Source organism: Capronia coronata (genome assembly GCF_000585585.1).
Source record: "Capronia coronata CBS 617.96 chromosome Unknown acBCG-supercont1.2, whole genome shotgun sequence".
NCBI classification, from domain to species: Eukaryota; Fungi; Ascomycota; class Eurotiomycetes; order Chaetothyriales; family Herpotrichiellaceae; genus Capronia; species Capronia coronata.
The window spans coordinates 359,544-381,986 of NW_006912894.1; the positions used below are offsets into that span (position 1 = coordinate 359,544).

The window sequence follows — 22,443 nt, forward strand, 5'->3', positions numbered from 1 at the left end:
TGGCTGCCGGCCCAATTCACCATGCATGACTCGGGAGATGAGATATACGACTGGCACTGCCTACCAGCTGACGAGGCTATGTGACAAGTTGTGGCAATGACCAGCCCTGCCGCTTATGGTTTAAAAGTCCACGCAAGATATTATGGTCTCTTCATGGAACGCGTCTGGGACAAGACCGAAGAATATTCTCCACGCATAACAATCACTTTGAAAAAGAATCAAACGCCTTGTTGCTGCTTTATAGCCCCTGATAGTATTTGTGGATTTCGCAGGACGCTCGTTTCTGCGCCCAAGAATGGGCGATGAGAATCATGGCACGGACCGAAGCACAAAGAAGCCGCTTCGCATTCTCACATTCAGTACGTGTATCTCTTTCTGGTTGCACGCACTGGCAGACTAACCCAATATACAGACAGCGTCGGCATCACAGGGCTGTCAATGCTCATGATCGTGGACGAGCTGATGGATGCAATTGCTGCTAATCCTGACAACACGGGAGGCAAGCCTCTCCCTTGCGAAGTCTTCGATGTTATTGGCGGCATTGGCGTGGGGGGCTGGATAGCCCTGCTGCTGGGTCGGCTTCACCTGGACATTCCAACATGCATAAGAGCATATGTCGAGATCATCAACGCCGTCAGCGCCCGCTCATGGATGGAGAAGCGTCGGTTGCGATGGAATAACGCCAATTTCAACCAGACGCGCCTGCTCAGCAAGGTGACGGAGATAGTGGAGAGGTACTCGAAAGGCACGGGCGACAAGATGCTATACGAAGACAAGGAGTGGCCACGATGCCAGTTCGCTTTTGCCGCGGCGTCTGTGAAGAGCGCCCGTCCTCATCGTGAATACCAGATCTTCCGGACGTATCGGACGCCGGACGAGCCCATCAGCGAAGGGCCTGATGCCGCCACCTGTCACATCGCCGATGCGTTCGCGGCGACTGCAGCGTCCAAGTACCTGTTCAACTCATTTCGCCCGGAGCACTCTTCGGTCCAACTGTTCGACTCTGACAGCTTGGATCCACACGCGATAACGCTTCTGGCCATGGAGGAGGTCTCCCTTCTAACTCCCAATCCTCACCCAATTCAGCTTGCGATCAATATTGGGTCTGGGGCGTCGACCAGGCGAGACTATCACTCGCTCGCCGGGTTGTTCAGAATCTTCTCTTTCGGCACTCCATTGGAAAGAATGGGCACTCTGCTTCGCGACACAATTGCAGACCATCGTGCGCAGACAACAGAGAAGACGACGACTTCCAAGTTGGAATTCGTCGAGCTCCTGAACACAGCACGCACCGACCCAGCCAGTGGCATGCCGCATCGGAAGAAAGCCCCTCGCGATGACAAGCTGACGGAGATGGCCATCTCACGCGAAAGCAAGTATCGGGAAGATATAAATGGAGCGTTGGAGAAATACTACATCGCACATCACAGCCACTGTCCTGAACTCAGACCGAAGTATATTCCGTTGGGACCGGAAGTCGCCCCCAGGAACACCGTCGTCAACGACGTCGCGGCCGCCCAGACGACATTTACGGCAACGTGCGCGTATATAAAGCGACTGCGGCCGCAGATGGATGAAAAAGCGGCCCCTTTATGTTGTTCAGGGTGAACGTGTCGCTTGGGACCATAAGTTAGGTAGTATAGCAAAACGGTAATAAATAAGCTGAAGGTGCTAGCCAATGTTCATTGCTTCATTGATGTATCTCGAGAATGCAGCTGCGGAATGCGTCGCTTTTCAATCCCGTTGAGTCGGTCGGTCGCTAGCCAAGAAGGGACGGCAATATCACGTACCATGGATAGGTCATTGCTGAAGATTGTTGCTACCATCGCTCTTCAATGTCAGTGCAGCAATCACCGCGGCTCCAATGCCACTTCCATCCTCAGCACTCGTCAACGCGATTCTGCCGTACTCGATATCCAAGATTTCCGCGACGGCTTTCTCCCACCTCGTCTTGAAATGCGGATGTTTGATGGCCACAGACCCATCAGCGGCAACGTGACCCTTGTCCACCCCCAGCCGTTGACAAATTGCCGATACACCGCAGGCACAGAGTCTTGCGCCGCGTATGGCGATTAGCTGCGCGATACGGCGGAAAAACAGCAACTCCTCGCGAGATGGAGAGATAGGGATCGTGGGCAAATCGGCGTGGTGGAGATGCGCCTCGAAGACATTGCAAGACTCGATCAGGTTCGGTGACTCGTCGTTCTCGACAAGAGACAGGAATTCCGTGTCGAGTGCATATGCATCATCCAGACCTTGGGTGGGTACTTTCGAGCCATTGACCTCTCCTCTAGACGCCCTTCCAGCTGGGGATCCGTTCTTTTGGAAGATGACTCCACGATCTCGCAACTCGACGAGCACCAGTCGGAAGATCTCACCAAGGTACAAGCCTGCGGACATCTTCTCGAAGGTCTGTTCGCCGGGCCGGGGTGATTCCTCGTCGATCAGCTCGTCGTACCTCGTGCGAGGGAGGACGGAATGCGAATTGTCGAAGGCGCCATATTCGCAATTGATAGCCATTAATTCTGCTCCGTTGTCGCCACGGTCCGTTTCTGGATTCCCAGTGGTGTTCGATTTGGTTTTGGAATTGCCAGCTGCGGATGGATAGCGCGCCATTTTCGGGATGTTCTTCTGTTTCTCCATATACGCTGCGTTACAGCCGGTGCCGAAAATGGCGCCGATGATGGTTTCGGGGTCGTTGTATGCCGAGGCGATCAATGCTCCTGTGGTGTCGTTCACTAACGCGAAAAGTTTGATCGGGAGGTCCTGAGCCGTGAAGAGACATGTATGTCAGCCATTATAGCTCAATGAAGCAAATAAAGCCAACAGCTTATGTCGATGGGAAATATATTTGAAGAAAAGGCCACTCACCCGTTTCTGGATTGCTTTTCTTAGCATCTCAGCAACGTCGTGACCTTCCACATCCTTGACATCCCACCCCTTCGTCCATGTTTGGAGGACTCCATGATCGATTCTTTCCTGCGTGGCAGGATAACTGAAGGTAAAGCCAAGAGGCAACGGTGATTCTTTGTCCCACTGTTTCGTCTGGTGGGGATGCTGCTCGAGAAACACTTGCAAGGAATCGGCCATGAAGTCGAACAACTCGTCTGCAGAGCCTGTCTTGAGGTGTTCGGACAACTTGTACTTTTGCTGTACAACGTCCGGCTGGCCAGGCGTGTCCAGTGTGATTAGACAGACTCGGAGGTTGGTTCCTCCCAGGTCGAGGGTGAGGAAGGTGCCCTTTTCATGGCCGGTGGGCAACGATGTTACCCAGGTGAGATTCATAGGCTGAATGAATGTCAGCTGAATTGACAATATGGACGGTGGAGAAGGTGGTGGATCGAATTCTTACAATATTCTGGCGGTCCTCTCGCAAACCTGAATTTTACAAGTCAAAGTCTGGCCCATGGAAGTGAAGGAGGATAGGGGATCAATGGACACTTGGAAGTTTGAACAAGGGTCAGGTTGTGACGTGCGAGCCTCTCTCTTCAGTACGTGGAATCGTGAAGCCTTGTCTCGCCTCGCATCCGAGTTCTAGTCACTCACCTTGCTCTAGCTCCTCTCCAAAACGTCTTGTGATCTTCTTCAACATCTCAGTATTCACCGTGAACAGCTCTTCCAGCCTAGCAAACTCTTTCCGTAGCTCGGGCGAAAGCTCCTCGTTGAGTACTGTAAGGTAATCCATGAGTGTAGCCACGCTCGCTAGCCACAGAAGCAGCAATACACGTTTTCGCTATGATGTGCGACTTATCAGCTCAACCTCGTACTTTTCCTGGCAATGACTGCCATTGGGCTGGTTGGAGGGTGCCATATCGAGTTCAAGTTTGTTCACTACTATGACGGAGTCAAGCCTGGCCGGCTTAACAGGCCGGCCGGTCTCTTCTACTTTGGGATATACCCTTGCCGCTTTATATTCTTGCGAGGACTCAACACCTGCTGAGTTGCACCCGACGAAATGAACCATGGCGATACGGGCACTGAAGGCCACTTAGTATGGTAGTCCAACACGTACATACAGTGTATCATAGCCTTGTACAATTCAAACTCCTGAAACACCTTTCTCCTGGTTTTACCCGCTCCAACGGACCATTCATTCTGGACGTATAATACACCCGTGTGGTGGAGGACCATGTCCTTCTCATGAAATCTGTACGAGAGTGCTAAGGGCAACGAGCTAATATCTCTCCATTTCCAGGAGCCGCTTGAGCATGACGTTAAAAGTGGCGAGATCTTGGCTGAATCTGCATCCTCATCAGTCCGCATTTCTGCATGTCAATAGAATCAATGCTCACGCAAAGTGGCCCACTGAAGGCAACACGACCAAGGAAGAGCCCCAGATCTATCACGGGTAAGCACAAGTATCTAGATTGGCCTGTTGAATGGAGTTGAGGACTTACCCAGTCATGCAAGATTCCAGGCGTCGTTCTCGTGACGGCTTCCTCAGAGTCCCCAGCAACGATCCATATGATTGGAGCATTGGGATTGTCGAACCGAGATGGGATTTTCTGGAAGGATTCCGCGCTCCAGTGGGGTTCAGACGACCACATAGCCAGCAATCGCTTCTCGAAATCCTCGAAGGACGCCGAGCTTGGAGAGTATATTTTGTATTCCTTTTGTACCCATTCCATATATGTCTGAAAGGTATGTGTTTCCATGACAGTGGCATTGATGTTTTCGGGATTGTAGGTGGCTCCGAAGGCAAAGACGCGATCAATGCGTTGACTGTAGTTCATTGCAAGACCAAACGAGGTACAGGCGCCGTCAGACCAGCCTACAGTAGAGAACCGCTCCACTTGCAACAAGTCCATCAAGGCAACGACGTCCTGGGTTATGATGTCGAAAGTAATTGGCTGGCTTGTGTCGTCTGTCGAACGGCCTTGAGCTCTCGAGTCAATGGTGATCAACGTATGAGGGCCGTCTTTTAGGTAGTCGACCTGATATGAGAAATAGTCACTGTTTGCAAATCCGCCATGAAGGAATACCACCGGGGCATGACCTTGGGCTTGACTCTCGACCAGGTCGGCGCCATATATGGCGTACCACAGGTCAATTCCGTTGACACTAGCAGTGCCGTTGAACTTGGGTGCCGGCATGGGAGGAAGCTGAGGCATCGTCTGCCACGGAGCTCTGTAGGCTGTCTGAAATTCCACATTGTTGTCAAGTGTTCCCAAAAGCGACTGTAGCTTCACCTCTTGTGCTCTCAACAGCGGTGCTGTCAGCAGACAGAGTGTGAGAACGATCAGAGCTGCCATCGTGTTTCTCGCGAACGGCGTATATGGCCCGCGATCAAAGGCGTTCGAGGAGACCCCGGTAGTACGTACTCGTAAGTGGACTCGAGCACGGTTACCAGCGGTTTTAAGGGGCCAACTTGTAGGTTTGGAGATAAGAGGCTTCGTGCTCGATTTGTCGCAGAACCAATCATCCGTGTCTCATGCCACCGATAAGAAATCGGAATCCGGTCCGTCGGCGATTGGGATACACTCCGTACTTCAATCCGGCCGTCAGGACAGACAGAGTACATACAAATGATGGATTTGCCGACGTCTCTGGCCTTTGTCAAAGTAGCTGAGCTGTCTTACAGGAACGACTGCTTTTCACGTTGTCAACGCAGAGGATCTTCCCAACATGGCTTCTACACCAAGCTCTGAGGTGGCAGCAGATAAGACCTTTCTGGGTGAATCAAACGCAGAACGCGTCGCCAGTATACAGGATGGCGAGGCGCACCTGCACGTGTCGCACAAGTACACTGTATGCTTGCATCAACATCCCCGAGCGATGCTGAAGTCAAGTCACTGACATGTGTCCAGTCTCACGTTCAGATGAAGAAGCAATTCGGCACCATCGCGACCTTGGGTATTGCCTTTTCCATTCTGAACTCCTGGGTCGCCGAATCCGGGAGTATGCTGGGCCCCATCGCTCTGGGGGGCCCTGTCACCATCATCTGGGGCTGCGTCGCCGGGGCTGTTTTCACGGCTATCTTGTGTGCTAGTTTCGCCGAGATGGCCTCTGCTCTTCCAGGTGCCGGGGGTCCTTACCATTATACCTATGTTGTCTGCGGGCCCGGGCACCGCAAGTTTCTGGTGAGTGTCTGTGTTTCCATTGTGAAAAAGCTCGACTGATCCCGAGTGACCAGAGCTTCGTTGCCGGCTGGAGCAACACCGTCGCATGGTGGTTTATTGCCAGGTCAGCTTGCATGCTAACACGTCTTTCAGCAGATGTGTCCTGACCATTTGGATCCAGCTCCGCGGCACTTTTTCTGGCATCCTTCATCTCAGGAATGGCCGTTTTGACATATCCTGATTATGTACGTTGGAGTTGATGCCGCTACGCCTCAGGGTATTGACCTTACGCAGGTGCCTACTACATGGCAAGTCTGGCTTATCTACGTCGGGATTGTCGTCCTCAACACTGTGATTGCCATTGGTGGCAACCGTATCATGTCACTGCTGACCTCGGCCTCCCGTGAGTACCTGACCTCTTCTTCTGCCAGATCCAGGGCCCAGGTGCAATCGAGATGCTAACCTGCGTCTACTGCAGTGTATTGGAGTCTGGCATCTTTCTTGGTGTGTCTGATCACCACGGTGGCCATGCATGCGGGCAAGCCATACGAACCCGCAAGTTTCGTTTTCGGCAATTTCTCGAACGAGTCCGGATGGAGCAGCGCTGGCACGGCGTTTGTTATTGGATGGATGCTCTCGACCTACAATGTACCAGGCCTACTTGTGATGCTGTGCTAGCAGACACTGACATGGTTGTGGCAGTTCCTCGGATTGACGCGGCAACTCATCTCTCGGTAATCATCTCAAGTGCTATTGACATGTTCCGTATCTCACTCACATCTTGCAGGAGGAGATGGAACGACCGCAAGTCGAGGTGCCCCGAGCCATGGTTGGGGCCATCCTTACTGGCTTTGTCACAAGCTTCACATTTCTTGTCGCTCTGCTGTTCTGTGTCACGGATATGAATGAGGTGAGCAATAGTGTGGGATCAGCATTGCCTGCCTGGTGCTAATTGTCTACCTTGAAGATTGTCACAAGCCCGACCGGCGTTCCAGTCCTTGTCATCTTCTACCAGTCCACTGGAAGTCAGGCGGCAGCGATCGCGCTGACCTGCCTGATTTTTGTCAGCATCATGTTTTCTGAGATTGGGTGAGTATCCCCTTTGGTTAAGTGGTCAAACTCGCCCTAAATGACTATTGCAGTGGTATTCTGATTTCGGGTCGAACTACCTGGGCCTTTGCACGAGACAATGGAATGCCATTCTCGGAATACCTAAGCCACCTGGATGAACGCACACAATCGCCGATCCGTGCCACTCCCCTTTCCTCTTTTCTCTCCATTGCTTATGGAGCTATCTACATCGGATCACCTGTGGCTTTCTCGTCCATCGTCGCCTCCAGCATCATGATGCTCATCACAACTTATTGTACGCTGTCAGTATCTCGTGGGACGCAACCTTCGGGCTAACTGCGTAACTAGGCCTTCCCCAAGCTGTACTTGCGATCAGAGGACGTCACCATCTCCCACCACGACCCTTCGACTTAGGGCGTGCTGGCTGGACACTCAATGCGTTGGCACCTATTATGGTCGTGTTTGCTTTTGTCATTCTGTCCTTTCCTACGACACTCCCGGTAACAGTTGAGACCATGAGTAAGTCTCTTTTTCATGTTCCTTGCTGTGGAACGGCCTTGAAACCCTTTCAAATCCGACACCAACCCTCTTTAGATTACCTCTGTGTGATTGTGGTCGGAGTTTGGGTTTTGATCATTGGCTTCTACTTCACGGTCAAGAAGGGAGAATACCAGGGTCCGGTGAGTTTTGGAAACCCCATTGATTCTATTCCTTCAGCGCTGACTCTGACTTGCAACAGGTACTGGGCATCGCTCCGCATGATTAATGTGTGCTGATCAGAAGCCGGAGTGTCGCCACATCGGGCCAGCGATATGGCACACTGTTGTATTGAATATACTTGACAAGAGATCGCCTATGTTTTTTGCCTGGGATTGCTGATTTGGTAGCTAGTCATCACTGGACTAGACGTGTGCAGCCGTATCGGGGTCATTGTAGGTGAAGGAAATCTATCTTCGTGAACAATACCTGGTGCCTTAGAGATAGTGTCACCTCAGGATATAAGGAGATACCATGATGGGTAGAGTAAAACGACATTGATCAGTAATTGATCAGTGGTCAAGCTTTCTTTATCTGGCTGTAACCAAACCTCAAGCATCTCTCGTGCGAGGAGTTCCTAAAGATATCCCTTGTCGCTTGGTTATGTAGCATCACGGGCTCGCTAGCCTTACCATAAGCGCAAGAATCTCGTGGTTGTACTCTAGTCCTGGCATTTGCAGACAGTCATCATAGCTGAAGGAAGACTGTCTTCGTGAACACCATGTACTGATGCCACGCATAGAATCACCTCGAGGTTGAAGGTTGTAATAGCACATCGAAGCTGTCCCATTCCACTCTGAAGTTGGAATATTTCACTGTACAACAGACTCATAGAAACGGGTCAGCCTTCCATATGTTGCCAAATACTCTAGTCTCTATTTTGTTGTGTCAAACGAAACCTATAGTTTTGCACGCTCTGTCGCCAAGAACTCTCTCCGTGCAGGGCCGCGCCGAATGCCATCGCCTTTGATCGGGTCTCCTTTTGCATTTTCATACTCTCGCCGAAACCGCCATTTCTGCCTCAGTTCTTCGGGAAGAGTTCCGTGTAGGGCGCCAGTGGTGTACTTGCCAATGACCGGGAGAAACTTGAATCCACTGCGGAACAAAAGATGGTCAGCTTAGCTAGCAGAGACGCATGACGGGGTTACTTACTGTCCGTTTCCGCCGTGGTAACCAGAAGGTTCGGGTAATCTGGGTGGGAGTCGACGATAAAATCTCCGCTTGGTGTATCCGTGTACCAACACACGGCAGCCCGGTCGAACTCCCGAGAGGCGAGTTCTGGGAGAACAGATCGAAGCCCTTGCCGGACCCGTTCGAGGCCGTCGGCAGGGGCAAAGTTGGCACGACGCTTAGCAGGTCTGGCCGGAGGGGTTTGGGCTTCAAGTTTCCAGCTGCCACCGTGTGGTCTGCATCGGCCGTGTGGGTGTAGCCCCAGCCATGGAGTGCGATTTTCATGTATCCCGAGTTCTGATGAGGAGGAAACGACAGCCAGCCGGTAGAGAAGTTCATGTAGATGGGCAATTTCCCGTACCTGTCGACCTCGGTCTCCGTCAACTTGATGAAGGCGACGACCTGGCCCGTGGCGAGAATGGAGTCGTGCATGGATACAAGTCCTGACGTCCACGCACCCGTGGCCAGAACAAAGACATCGCCCTGAACGAGGTCTCCTGATTTGGTCTTCGCGCCCGTGATTGTTCCTGTCTGGGGATCCGTCTGAAAGCCAGGAACAGTCCCACGACTCCCGGATATAAAGGACACGCCGTTTTCTAAGCACCGGTCCCGAAACGTTGCAATGGCCAGCTGTGAATCGGCCCATCCACAGGTAAAATTGCAGTATGCGTGGAAGTCCTTTTGGGTCAATTGTCCACTCAGAACAGGGAAGAGGTTCTTGGTCTCATCGCCGGTCTCCAGGCGTCGCCAAGATAGTGACGCCCGGCCCAGGCCCGTGGTGCATCTGTCGATGAACGCGCGACCGTTTTCATCTTCGCCCACAAGAACGAACGGCGACCGGTTAAAGATTCCTTCGTACTGTGGTGTATTCCATAGGTCAAAGGCCTCTTTGGCGAGTCTGGCATATGCCAGGTCGCCATAGTCGAACCGTATCACCCTCGAGATGTCAACACTGGACCCGGCTGGCACCTGGGCAGATGAGTTTTTAGTTCTCCTGTACTCTGGCTCTGAAGATGAACTCATACCGGAGGCACATGTCGATCCAAGACAATTACGTTCTTGTACCCCGTCCTGCTTAGCTCTAAGGCTGTGCTCAGTCCGAAGACCCCTGCTCCAACAACGACGATCTTGCTGTGTCTGTCCATTTTAAGTGTGAGAATGCTCTTTGGGTCACTAGTCCATAGGCGCACAAGATGATTTCATGCAAGTAGCTACCGCCGCTCGATTCACAACAAGCTCTCCTCAATATAAGAGAACATCGATCAACTTGCATACCGGATGCGGCAGTGGTGGGTCCGGGAAATACTTGACACGGAAGGCGGATGCCGACGGGTCCTACGCTCAGAACACCCAAAAGTCTATATTAGAGTAGCACCTGATAACCATAAATCAACTCAAGCCCCGAACATGATAAGCAAGGCTGGTTCTAGATCTTCTCGAGTACTCAAGTCTAGATCAGTTGACCTGCACGCCAATCTTAGATCGTGATCAAGTATCCATCTAATGGAATGATGTCGCGCTAGCGGATAAGAGGCCAGCTTCCTACGCAGTATGATTTGAGACGTCCGTTCAAGTTGGATATCGAAGATAGGTACCGACGAAGCTCCCAATAAAACACTCGAGAGCGTTGGAGCCTTGGATGGTGGATGTAGAGGCTCCTTGTACATGCTGGGATATGCGGAGACGAATGAATTGAGGTTCTCAGTGTGCACAGCCAGAGGGCAGTACATCATAGTAGAGAGCTGTCAATGCAGTAGTGCCTCTGCATACTCAAGAGTGTCCAGTCCTATGTTGTGGCGCTTGCGGCACCCATGGGCCGTCTGACACCATCACAAGCGCCTCATCAATACGTAGTAATGTCAGGGGCTCGAGGGGTAAGGGTTGTCTTGAGAAAAGTATGCAGACCAGGGCTTGCCGAAGAGCGACCAGTCGTCGACACAAAGTTGACCAAAATCGACCTCTTCGTACGGGCTTGGACTCATTTGGGTTGGTCCCGGTCCCGGCCTGATGGGCTGATCTGGCCAGGCGAGGCTAGGCCCATCGACGAGTCCAGCCGCAGCCGGATTCACCGCCACTTGGCCAGTTCGTGCGCTGCTGTGGGCCTGGTCTTGAGCAGACGGTTCTCGCCAGTTGCTATTTTGCTCGCCGGAGATGGACCCATAGTCGAATATCTTCCACATCAAGGCAATATCTTCTGGTTGGACTGCCACATCATGAATGCCATCCGCGGGTAGAGCGCCATCGTACTTATCTTGAACGTGACTGATGATCTCGCGCTGGCTTAGCCGCATATTAAGTTGATCGAGGATGGCGACCTGTAATAACACATGAATGACATGAACCCGATCAGCGTCGACACGAAGTACTCACAAGATTGAGCATATTTGGCCAATGCCGGGACATCTTTTGAATGAAATTGCATGCTTTCGTAAAGTTTCGTTTTGCACTAGCGGCTATTTGTGCGTTTTTGTTGAGTGTATGCTCCAGCTGGATCGTGGCGGCGATTGTCAGTAGATGGCATAAAAAAGGATCGTAGCACATGAGACCCCCTTCCTCAAGCTCAAGCATGATTATCACCAGCCACTTTGCGTGTATCATGGAGTCTTCGTAGGACCTCTGGAGAAACGAAAGAGGCACTCTAGCTCGCAGTAGGCGTGTCTTCATGAATATGATGAAAGGGTGATTCCTTGACGTGGTCATCAGCAAGTCAAATGGTGCAATATCAAGGTTGTGCTTACAGGCAACAGTGGATTGCATTGTACAGAACCTGGAAAAAGGTCCAGCTCAAGAAATAGGGCCTCAGATGAGGCCCTGTATTACTCGCCTAGGGGAGCCAACAATCGTATAGCGACGTGCCTGGATCTCTTTGACAAGTGAGAAAGAGCTTCAACAACGGTTTCAGAAGGGACTCACTCATCTCAAATTCCAATAAACGGGACTGGATCTGAGACCTTGATGAACCATCTTTCCAGAATGGCGCAGCCCTACCGGATCTTGTCTCGAACACATCGGCGACGACCTGCTCCCAGATGTGTAGCAATTCAACTGTCATAGACACTAAAGTAGGAGATCTGCTGTTGTTGCAATTCTCCAATGTGTCTCTGAGTGTCCTAAGCGGCATCGATTCATCCGGAGCATCTGGACCACGTGGCCCTCTGCCAAACACAAAGAGATCGAAGGAGGAGGCAGGGGTGGAAGGATGACTGATGTTCTGACCAAGGTAGATACGATCCATCATGAAAAGGGTTCATATCATTTCACGATTCTCCAAAGACTCTTCATTGTCGCTTCGACTTGGATCTTCTGACGCAAGCATTCCGCGGCTTCCGGCGAGCCTGAGTCCTAGGGCGACCTGTGCTTGTGCCCGTCCAGGTTTGCAGCCTAAAGCTCTGTTTTAGCCGGCACTTACGGAGCCAGAGAGGATGGTTACCCACAGGCAAAGTCAACTTGAGCCAGCAGACAGAGAGCTTGAAAGTACTTGAGATCGAATGTTTGATCGGCATATGCTTTGCATAGAAGATCCCAGGTAAACTCCGACAAAAAGTGTAGAATCTTACTTCTGGTCGTGCTGATGTTGAGAAATTGATGCTGGGAGAGCCGCAGTCCTAGGGCTAGCACGGGGTAGAGGACCAAGGGAGACATACAAGCCGTTGAAAGTCGACCTTGCTCGGTCGCGAGGGAAAGAAGCGGATAGGGCTGACAGACGAAATGTTGCTGGAAGAGTCTTATTCCTTCCCTGACCACATCTCTAGGAATGCGCTCCCTCGGGGCATATCTGGAAAATGTCAGACGATCTAGGATAGCATGATGTCAAGCGTACTTACTCAATGTTACGCGGGAAGGTCAAAATCTCGTTCCCATGTCCAGGGTCATGACGGAGGTTCTGGCTTCCCGGTTAGCGAGCTGAGGCACTATTGATGGCGGGCCCCTTGGAGCTGATGTTTGGGATGTGTTCTGACGACGTACTATATGGACGCCCCAAGGTATTGTTGGAAGAGGCATCATTGGACGGCCTAGACGTTGCTGAGTATGAGAAGATTGAGAAGATTGAAAGGCGAGGGCCAAGTCCTACCTCAAATGAGCCACGAGTTGGTCGAGCTTCTCTTCAACCGTCTCAAGTCGTCTGGCGTGCTTCTCCGACGTTAACAGATATCTGGAGCCTTTCAGAAGAGCTTACAGCGCTTAGCTCACGCACGCTCGCCTCAGGACTTCGATGTTCGTGGGACCGAGAGGGGTTTCTCGTGTACACGCAACGTTGCCTGAGCCGGGCACATAACGAGCACTGGGGACGTTCTCCTGGGCAGCGAGCCTTCTTGCGCCTAATACGCTTTCAGTTTGATTCGCGACGCTGTTTTGCGACTGGTTCCTTACCTGCAATTCTCACACGCTTGCCATGTTCGTCTCGGCGGGTATGGCACATATTGCGTGTCATCGGAATCTCCCTCGGTGTTCATTTCGCGAGTAATACGATCTCGCGGTCCTTGTGAGAGCAGACGTTGAGAGAGATACAGAATGGTGGGTCCCAGGAGGATCCTAAGGAGGTAAGTAGGTCATCATGGGCAAGAATGTGTTTAGCTGGAATCGAGATAAGGGGATCAGACAATGTCAAAGAAGCTCTACAGACTACCATAGTGCTATGTTAGAGAGAATAAGTGGGGCTGAACCAAATTAGGGTTAGATGCCTGTAGGATGGTGAAAAGGTTGCCTGTACGGGTTAATCGGTCTCGAACTAGTAGCTTAGGTAACTTTGCCGAGGTTAGCTCCCAGTCACGTGTGAACAATATGCAGCCTTGTCATCGGCCACGTGACCCCTTCAGCGCTTCACCATCTCAACCCGTCGACAACACAACAACGAATGACACGAACTCATATGAGCCTGTGCAGATAAGCAAGGAGTTCTCATTTCGGCTTCGATACTTTAAGTGCGCAAGTGTACTCCGTACGGAGCACTAGTGCCACGGCCATATGATAACGCTTTGTCACACCATACGGAACACGGTCCGTCGGCCGGGGCAGGCGGTAATGGACCGGGCATTCCGATGCGGCAAGGAGATAAGAGCTACGATCTTAGCTGTGGGCCAGCAGTCGAATGACAAACTTGTTGTCTGCCCATGCTCGGGAGAAGGGAACAGCAAATGTGACGATAAGATGCGATAAACAATGGTTTCGATCCGTATCGTCGTTGCGCGGCGACTTCGACCACGAATTTATCATCATCGGGTCACCCTATCGCCGCCAGCCAGTGTTTCTCAATCATCTGAGGAGACGTCTTCCGGTAGAGCCTTCTCCAACCCGCCATGCGACCGAGCCAGGAATCCCCAACAATCCATGGCTCATACCTGAAAACCCGACGCCGCCACCTTCGCCGTCAGCCTTGTATCTTCGCAGAGCCTCCCGCAAATGGTCCGGCAGTAGTCCTCCTCTATGCGGATTGGGAATGTATTCGGTGATCTCTTTCTTCAGTCTTTCAATGTCCCTGGTCACCAAGCGAGACTGTAGGTCGACGGTGGTACTTTGCTTCCTTTTTTCTTCGAGCTCTTTCAGTCGCTCCCGTCGTCGCTCTCTGTCTTCCTCCCTTGTGACATCGTATGCCTTGGCCCATTCAACCTGTACTTCCCGAGCTCGTTCCACGATCTCACCAACAAAGTATTTGCCGTAGATTCGGACCGCCTGCAACGGCGCCGAAGTCACGGACTGCGACACGATCGAGTTTACGAGTCGTTTGACCGTAGTATTGTTCAACGACAGAGCTCGCCACTGGTTGTATCGAGAGTATTGATCCGGGTCGAGTTGATCCGCCAGCCGGTCACGACGTTGTTCTTGACGCAACTCTTCCTCCTCGGCCTGCCGTCTTTCCTGCTCGTCCATGTTCTCAAGCATCCCGTCAATGTCACCTTCGTCGTCTTCTTCAGCCTCCGCCGCACCCGATCTTGCACTGACCACCGACTTCGTACCGCGCCCTGTGGTCCTCCCACCCCCTTCAACCTGACTGCGCGTGTCGGCTGGTGGTTGATGGGTGGAGCGAACATCTTCATCATTGAGTTGAGCCGACTTTCTGGGCCTGCCTCTTCCTCGACCTGCCACTTTGCTGCTCACGCCAGACACCAGGCTCCCTGTCTCGGAGCGTGCACTTGTGGCCGTCGATCCGGGTCGTTTGGTCAGGTCTTGGGCGGGAAATGAGGTTTGTCTCAAGGGATGCAGTTTGGGTCGCTTCGAAGCGCCTTGCGCTGGTCCTTGAGATCCAATCGACGCTCTCTTTTTGGTGTTTGGCAGGCTCGCTGGGGAGGGTGCCGGAGGTGAACTCGCCATGACCGCAAGACTCTCGTTGACTTAGAGGGATACAGTGGATGTGGCTGAAACTAGCCTGGGAAGTCGACTCTCGTCGTGGGGCGAAGGATAGAAGGGGTGATGAATATGAAGACGGTCGAAGGGAGATGAAGTCAAGGTGGTGTGAGATAGTATGCAGGCAATATTGATTGAATTGAGGGTCATTCAGTTCAGGTTGTCATTCAATCATCTTGGAAAGTGCACCTGGAGTTATCACTCGGCCAACCTTCCACTTTGGGTGTTTTACTATTAGTTGGAGTGACGACGCGTTGTGCCCACTACACCTCTCTCTGTAACCCTAACCCTATAGGTGGCGCAGTTGCAAGACATCTGCTACAATATCCCGACCTTCACGAGAGACCCTGACTCACCGGCGGCGAGAGCACTAGCGAGCTCAGGAGCCGAAGTGGTCAAGGGTGACCTGACTGATCCCAGGTCAGTAGCTCCAGCGTTTGATGGATGCTGGGGCGCCTTCCTGGGCACCAATTCCCACGATTCTGTACGTGCCTTGCTCAAAGGACAGACTATGAAGCTACCGCAGGGAAATCACGACCGAGTTAGGCGTGCAATTGCACGGCCTGGGGCAGTTTGTACGGAAGAAGCTGGTGCCTCATTTCAAGCTTGACAAAGCATGATACTCACGTACACCGAAAAGAGGCCCAGATCAAATTGGCTCAGATATATGACCTGTTTGACACCCATGCCGAAGGATGAACTGAGAGCCTCGTTAACCTTCTGCGTTGGTATCAAGGAGACTGAGTTGAGTTGTCTCAGCGTCTCAGACCCATCGGCAAAGGTTCCTAGTACGGAAACCGCTGTTACGTGCCCAACCGCAGTCTGAGATGCTGAGACAAAGAGTTGAGGGGGGTGAAGATATCGTGGGGCCCCATCCATGCGCCAATCATGTCTGCTCTCAAGCATCCACTTTCTTTCCTCCACCTCAGCCTTGCTTGCGCTTTGAGCCCTACGGCCTCCAGCCTTGCTCACCCAGCAGGAGGACAATCATCAGACAAGGTCTAAACTTCTGCCTGTTGAGTCTTGTCTACTTCCCTGGCGTCTTCTACGATCTGACATTTCGCTACTGGCCGCTGTGACATCCCCTGGATGCTAGGGGAAGAAGTACTGTACGAGCGAAACTCCGGTCAAAGTCAATTCAATTAGTACCTAGTTTGCGAGCAGATGTCAGGGAGTGGGAGTATTAAATATCGCACGGCCAGGCGACAGCCTGCGCCAAAGGAATGTAGACCATTTCCAAAAGACATTGATAACATCCTTCGCGCGGTTGGCCACGCAAACACATAACGAACTCAGGCGACATGACCGATCAAAAGCCTCTCTCTCCAAGGCGAGGTGCGCCACCCTTCCAATCCAGGCGTTCGTAGTGGCGGAAAACCAGATCGTATCCGTCAAGATCGTGGACGATGCGATCAACGCGACGATACCCTTTGATGGCGTCCATTCTGGCGTTACGACGAGCAGCCTGTCTCTCCAGCATCCTGATTTGAGCCAGCTCATCGTCGTCTGCATAAGCTCGTTCTTCGTAGTTGCTCTTGGCTTCAAAGAGTGTGACACTAAACCGGCCCGGCTTGAAGATATCCACAACATGCTGGATGATGTCGGCGGTTTCACGGCCGTCCTGTGCCGCAGGAACGTTGGTCTCGAAAGAGGCGTAAGAGCAGATCGGTTCGGGCGTGACGTGAACGGTGAAATAGTGGGTTTCCTTTCCCCCCCGAGGGGCAGGGATGACCCCATTGGCTGAAAACCCACAAGGCGTGAAGAGATATGCATCGATACGAGAGTCTGGATACTGGCTTGATGGATAGACCTCAGATAGGCCACAAGCCTCCGAAACAATGGTACCAAGAGCATGACCTTCGGTTGTGAGTTCGGTTGGATAAGATTCGGCCTTCATGGCGATGTCGCTCCCGTCAGAAGAGCCATTATCGAAAACATCCACATGATCCTCTTGTCCTTCCTGCGACCCTCTCCACTGATCTTCTGCGACCGCACTCGCATGGTCGAGGTAGAATTGCTTGGCATTCTCCTCGTCCAGATCAGTCATGAGAATTTCAAGAGTTTCATCATCACCTTCGCACACTTTGGAGCCACGGTCGACCACGCCAGAAGTCGGCAAGTTCAGGATTTTCGTTTCGGTCCCAGGTCCTGGACTATCCATGCTTTGGGGACTTGCGGGCGGTGTCAACATTGTGTATGGTTCGGTCAAGTAGAGATACCAGTGCTCGCCGTTCATCTTGCCAATCATATAGGCACTTCCTCCGATAAAGAGTTTGTCGAGGGTGTGGACTTCGTCACGCCAGCTGCGATGAGGCCCTCGTTGGCGATCCGGGAACAAGTAGTTCTTCCGACTATAGAAGACCCGATAGGGTGCAGCTGCAACGGCGATACCGTTAGACTCGGGTGCTGTAGATCGGGGAAAGCCGCCGAAGAGAGTGGCGATCTCCAAAATCCGGGGAAGCCCACAAAGCAAGGTCGTTGTGCCGCATGTTTTCAAGATGAGCTTATGTGGGAAGACGAACATGCTGGATTCGGAGAGAAGATAAGCATCGACATCGTCGGACTCGACGATAGACAGCACTTTGCAATTGACCAAATCCAGCATCGACTTCCACACATCGGCAGGCACAGCCTTTAGGCCGGTGGGTTCCGAGCAGTCATGGAGGGCTTGTGGCGATGGGCTAAACCATACTTCCAGAAGCTTTTCGGGCCCTACAAAAAAGTCAGCAATTGCGGTTGCAAACGAACAGACTTGGCTGACCTTCGAATGCATTGCTAGAATCAAGATCTAGCGCAACTTCATGATTGATGGTCAACGATGGAGTGTGACTAAAGCTCGCTGGCGAAGCAGTATAGTCCGTGGGGATCCCAATGTGTACCATATCCTTGTCGGAGAAGTGAACGAAGTCCGGCTGGGCGGAAATGTCTGATACGGACAGTAAAGTGTAAGACACTGGATCTTGACGATTCAGTGAAGCACTATCTGCCACCCAGACGAACAATGCGGTGTCCGCCTGAGGAGAGAAGGCCCACTATCTGCGGGAGATTGGGAGGCTGGCTTTTGCCAGCAGCAATGTCGGTGTAGATAGAATTTCCCTTCCCGAGGGTCGTTAGGGAGGTCGAGTGGAGGAGAGGAGGAAGAAGATTTCCTGCACGAACGGAATTGTGGGCAGTATTTGTTTCTTCTCTTCTGGTCTGTTTGCTGTGGCTCTCGGAGAACCTATGGCGAGTTTGTGTTGTTTGAGACAAGAGATCCCGAATGATAGACGATAGCGAGTATTAAGGGTTTGAGGCTGCAAGTAGCTGGTGTTATCTGGGCCTATGTTCAGGTCAGCCAAAGTGCCTGCGCTCAAACGATCAGAATCGCACTCACTTGGCCGGCTTCGACAGAAAGCGTAGCAGATCTTTGCTGCTCATAGAGGAGCTACCGTAATCTGCTAGTGATCAAGAGCAGCCGTTAAAGCCTCTGAGACGGGGCGATTCCGGCCTGGTGAGGTTCGCCAGAACTGCGACGGGAGTTGAAGGCTCGTAAAATGACGCGGAAAATGCCTCTTGTGGAAGGTTACCCTCCTAATAGGTGTCTTGGATCACTTGCTGACCGGGTCAGTGACAGATGTTATGCGAGCTGATAGCTGATACAACAGTACCGCTGGACTGATATTAGCTCAGCGATGCAGATTTGTGTCGAGGGTTGAAAGGCAGAGAAAAGGTGCGTGGTTGTCGATGCGGCAAGTTTGTGTGTGTGACACCGACCAGGGGTGGATTTTTTTGGGTGGCAGTTCGGTGGCAGATGAGTGGCAGTGGCAGCGTGCAAACACCCACTGCACCAACACCATCAAACCCACCAACCACTAAAAACACCACAAACAGCGAACGAGCGGGCCATCACCTCGAAATGATCACCGATTCGGACCGATCACGATGACGCGCCTGTGCACTGTGCAATACTAGGTTAGTGGCTTTGCTGTCGTCTGGGTATTCTGGACCTGGGGAAGAAGAGTTGGGAAAGATACGGAATGCCATGGACGTGTTTTTTCAACTTCCTGTGTACCTGTAGGTATAAGTTCCCTATGATTATTGTCGAAAGTACAAGCACCGGTAAACAAGCGATAGTATAGTGTTCCAAGCTGTGTTCATTCCTTGTAACAGTGCCCGACCTACCTACTACCCTCTCCAGCTAAAGTCCCTCGAGCACCTAGGTTAGTAGTACATTCACTGGTCCTAGGATCCTATATGTTTGACACCCAAAACTGCTCAAATTCCGTGCACAACATACCAGTGATAGTAGTCTGCTATAGGTTGAGACCCATGGTAAGGCACTGTCAATCAATTTGGAGAGAGTTCACAAGAGACAACATGCTTCAAGCTGCCTCATAACAGGCGAAGAAAAAACCACGAAAAATCTTTAGCTAGATGTGGCATCCAATGCCCATATTTTGGTGCCTGGACGCTGGATCGCCACCCCCGCATGACCGCCTAGAAAGCTGCCGCAAGGCTGCAAATGGGCGGTGCAATAATTAATAGCGCCACTCACGCAGGCCTATGAGGCTGATGAGAATTTCTTTGTCGCATATTATTAACGCCGCTCGGGCTTTTCCGTCGCTGCTTAGCAATTACTTTTTTGGTGTCTGATAAACCACTCCAAGTCCCTGTCCTGCGGTTCATCATCTGTCGTCGTCTCCATGTAACTAACCCGCCATCCCAGCCCTCGTGAAGCCTGCTTCGCAACCACAATGGGCCTTGAGAACGTCAAGCACGTCGTCCTAGTCCTCTCCGGCAAGGGCGGCGTCGGAAAGTCAAGTGTAACTCTCCAACTTGCTCTCTCACTCACGCAACAAGGACACAATGTAGGCATCCTTGACATCGACCTCACAGGCCCGAGTATCCCTCGACTCCTCAATTTGGAAGACAAAAAAGTGACACAAGCTCCTGGCGGCTGGCTGCCTGTCAAGGTACACGATGCAAGAGATGGAGAAGCAGAGACCTCGAATGGCCACGAGGCACCTCTGCCAGTCACTCCTTCGAGAAGGGGTTCTCTCCACGCATTATCCCTCGCCTTCCTGCTGCCCTCACGCTCGTCCGCGGTTATCTGGCGCGGTCCGAAGAAGACTGCGATGATCAGGCAGTTTGTCTCTGACGTCCTCTGGCCACCGAACACAGACTATCTGCTCATCGACACTCCGCCTGGCACCAGCGATGAGCACATTGCAATTGTGGAAGAACTACACAAACTTGCCGCCGACGTGCAGCCTCAACCTACCAGAAACGGGAACGCGCTATCTCTCGAGAGCGATACGGGGCCAAAGCTCTCCGGTGCTGTGGTGGTCACCACTCCGCAAGCAATCTCTACGGCCGATGTTCGCAAAGAATTGAACTTCTGTGTCAAAACGCAAATACGTGTGCTTGGCGTCATTGAGAATATGGCTGGGTATATGTGTCCTTGTTGCGGCGAAATCAGCAACGTCTTCAGCAAAGGAGGAGGAGAGGTTATGGCTCGAGAGTGCAATGTGCCTTTCCTGGGCTCTGTCCCTATCGATACCGGCTTCGGTGCCCTCGTTGAGGGAGTGAAAGAGGAGCAGAATGCTGTCAATGGTACCCAGCCTACCAATGGAGAGGCTTCCCGGAAATCAACCGAATTAGTCGAGCGTTACAAAGAATGCGGGTTGTGTCCCATTTTCAGTGACTTCGCTAGCAGAATAGACCAGAAGGTACGGGACGCCACGACCTCGTGAAGACTTCCCAGGGCCCACGCCCTTGATCATCTGTCTAAGGGATAACCTGACACCACCTGAACAACGAGAACTGCGGCCGCAATCCATGTTGCCTGTGTGCAATGCTTCTTCAGAAAACTCTTGCCATACATTTGTGGACTGGTCGCGGCCGACGTTCAGCATTCACGAACAAGTCATTTCATCTCGCCGTTACAGATGGACTTCCTTGTCAATCCTGATGTTTGGAATCTGCCGCATGGAGCAGAATCCCGGGATTCTCTCTGAAGTTGTCTCTGTTCTGGAAATTTTCAGGGATGATTGTCAAGTACAGACAACCCTGGAGAATTGACACTTCTCGACCGTGGCCCGGAGTTGGCTGATTGGTCCAGCTGAGTGCGTGATGGACAACGAGTTTGAAAGCCCTGACCACCTGAAAATCTGAGGTCGTGCAAGCTGTCCCATATCGGTTCAGGAACCTTCGCTCGTTGCGCCCTCCGCGTCGTGTGATTGCATGCACCGCTATCTATGGTCCAGAGCGTTCTGATGTGGTATGAATAGTGTTGACTTATAGCGTCCATTATCTGCGTTCAGCGGCTGGTCGTAAGTCTTCACAAGCAACCATATATACAGAAGCGGCGTCTGCATTTGACCCAATACTATTGACGTGGGCAGGGACTGAGACTGGCCTCCGCCTCGGAATCATTCCTCAGTGTTGACTTGAGGCGCAATGCGGAGAATCCGTTCAGGATTCTATTGTCAGGCTCTTTTTTCAGAGGAATCTCTGTCGCAAACGAGGTGAAGAGTCGATTCTCAGGCCACACTACAACAGTATGCAGCTGAAGTCGTCGCGAGATGTTCACAACAGCCTTTAAATTGAGACTCAGGACGGACCCTGGAAGGACTTGTTCGGTCGCATCAGTCGATCTTTGGGCATCCGTATCAAGTGTCTCCGGATCAAGCTGATGGCACTGTGGAGGTAGCGAAGTCGATGTTTCTTAGCAATGCTTTGCAATTCTGTTGGATACTCACAACTTCCCTCAAGTACTACCTATTTTTACCTGGGTATGTGTACGTACACGCTGACAGTGTTTCCAATACCTGCCATTCTTCTGTGTTGACTAATAGGGCAATACCATGGAGTTGGACCTGGTCTAAGGAGACTTCTATCTGCCTTAAAGCACCTAGGGTCACGGCGCGAGCTTGTACGAACGGCGGCGGCCGGCCTGTATGCTTCCTTTCGAAGTCACAAAGAACGCAGCATATCTGACCACGATCGCTAAGTGAAACGCTGTAGGTGCCCTAGATTGCTGACACCGTGCTTTTCTGCATCAACCATCCACTACGACAACAATAAAGGTTCTCGCCCCAAGCACATTAAGGGTTCCAGTCATTCAAGTAGGCTGGTCCATCCACGGCTGAGCTGCTCGGTGTGCAGCTTACTCTATGCGGTTATTCCGACTTGACATCAACAAAAGAAAGCGCTGGGTTGGCCGCGGGGCTATCTACATCGGAGCCCGTGGGCTTACATACGGCATTGCCGAGTTGTCCTCATA

At 52.0% G+C, this 22,443-nt stretch overlaps 10 protein-coding genes across 10 annotated transcripts; 3 read left to right on the plus strand and 7 right to left on the minus strand.

Annotated features, from left to right (window-relative positions):
- Nucleotides 1-295: 295 nt before the first annotated feature.
- Nucleotides 296-1,608, plus strand: A1O1_01795 (uncharacterized protein; the record flags this gene model as incomplete). Its single annotated transcript, XM_007722707.1, has 2 exons — nt 296-359; nt 413-1,608. 2 exons carry the CDS (start codon nt 296-298, stop codon nt 1,606-1,608), a joined length of 1,260 nt encoding a protein of 419 aa, XP_007720897.1.
- A 192-nt stretch (nt 1,609-1,800) lies between these two features.
- Nucleotides 1,801-3,685, minus strand: A1O1_01796 (hexokinase; the record flags this gene model as incomplete). The annotated part of the gene is made up of 4 exons (XM_007722708.1): nt 1,801-2,766; nt 2,872-3,288; nt 3,353-3,378; nt 3,547-3,685. 4 exons carry the CDS (start codon nt 3,683-3,685, stop codon nt 1,801-1,803), a joined length of 1,548 nt encoding a protein of 515 aa, XP_007720898.1.
- Nucleotides 3,686-4,288: 603 nt separating this feature from the next.
- A1O1_01797 (uncharacterized protein) lies at nt 4,289-5,252 on the minus strand (the record flags this gene model as incomplete). Its single annotated transcript, XM_007722709.1, has 2 exons — nt 4,289-4,339; nt 4,398-5,252. 2 exons carry the CDS (start codon nt 5,250-5,252, stop codon nt 4,289-4,291), a joined length of 906 nt encoding a protein of 301 aa, XP_007720899.1.
- Nucleotides 5,253-5,625: 373 nt separating this feature from the next.
- On the plus strand, nt 5,626-7,896 carry A1O1_01798 (uncharacterized protein; the record flags this gene model as incomplete). Its single annotated transcript, XM_007722710.1, has 12 exons — nt 5,626-5,748; nt 5,808-6,080; nt 6,134-6,183; nt 6,241-6,304; nt 6,354-6,462; nt 6,538-6,722; nt 6,847-6,969; nt 7,027-7,148; nt 7,202-7,425; nt 7,479-7,649; nt 7,725-7,810; nt 7,870-7,896. 12 exons carry the CDS (start codon nt 5,626-5,628, stop codon nt 7,894-7,896), a joined length of 1,557 nt encoding a protein of 518 aa, XP_007720900.1.
- Nucleotides 7,897-8,566: 670 nt separating this feature from the next.
- A1O1_01799 (uncharacterized protein) lies at nt 8,567-9,982 on the minus strand (the record flags this gene model as incomplete). The annotated part of the gene is made up of 4 exons (XM_007722711.1): nt 8,567-8,762; nt 8,816-9,015; nt 9,066-9,806; nt 9,863-9,982. The coding sequence occupies 4 exons, from the start codon at nt 9,980-9,982 to the stop codon at nt 8,567-8,569; spliced, it is 1,257 nt and encodes a 418-aa protein (XP_007720901.1).
- A 714-nt stretch (nt 9,983-10,696) lies between these two features.
- A1O1_01800 (uncharacterized protein) lies at nt 10,697-11,405 on the minus strand (the record flags this gene model as incomplete). The annotated part of the gene is made up of 2 exons (XM_007722712.1): nt 10,697-11,152; nt 11,208-11,405. 2 exons carry the CDS (start codon nt 11,403-11,405, stop codon nt 10,697-10,699), a joined length of 654 nt encoding a protein of 217 aa, XP_007720902.1.
- A 679-nt stretch (nt 11,406-12,084) lies between these two features.
- Nucleotides 12,085-12,479, minus strand: A1O1_01801 (uncharacterized protein; the record flags this gene model as incomplete). Its single annotated transcript, XM_007722713.1, has 2 exons — nt 12,085-12,218; nt 12,272-12,479. The coding sequence occupies 2 exons, from the start codon at nt 12,477-12,479 to the stop codon at nt 12,085-12,087; spliced, it is 342 nt and encodes a 113-aa protein (XP_007720903.1).
- Nucleotides 12,480-14,090: 1,611 nt separating this feature from the next.
- Nucleotides 14,091-15,146, minus strand: A1O1_01802 (uncharacterized protein; the record flags this gene model as incomplete). Its single annotated transcript, XM_007722714.1, has 1 exon — nt 14,091-15,146. The coding sequence occupies one exon, from the start codon at nt 15,144-15,146 to the stop codon at nt 14,091-14,093; it is 1,056 nt and encodes a 351-aa protein (XP_007720904.1).
- A 1,342-nt stretch (nt 15,147-16,488) lies between these two features.
- A1O1_01803 (adenosylmethionine decarboxylase) lies at nt 16,489-18,061 on the minus strand (the record flags this gene model as incomplete). The annotated part of the gene is made up of 2 exons (XM_007722715.1): nt 16,489-17,891; nt 17,941-18,061. The coding sequence occupies 2 exons, from the start codon at nt 18,059-18,061 to the stop codon at nt 16,489-16,491; spliced, it is 1,524 nt and encodes a 507-aa protein (XP_007720905.1).
- Nucleotides 18,062-19,912: 1,851 nt separating this feature from the next.
- On the plus strand, nt 19,913-20,911 carry A1O1_01804 (methionyl-tRNA synthetase; the record flags this gene model as incomplete). The annotated part of the gene is made up of 1 exon (XM_007722716.1): nt 19,913-20,911. One exon carries the CDS (start codon nt 19,913-19,915, stop codon nt 20,909-20,911), a length of 999 nt encoding a protein of 332 aa, XP_007720906.1.
- Nucleotides 20,912-22,443: the final 1,532 nt, after the last annotated feature.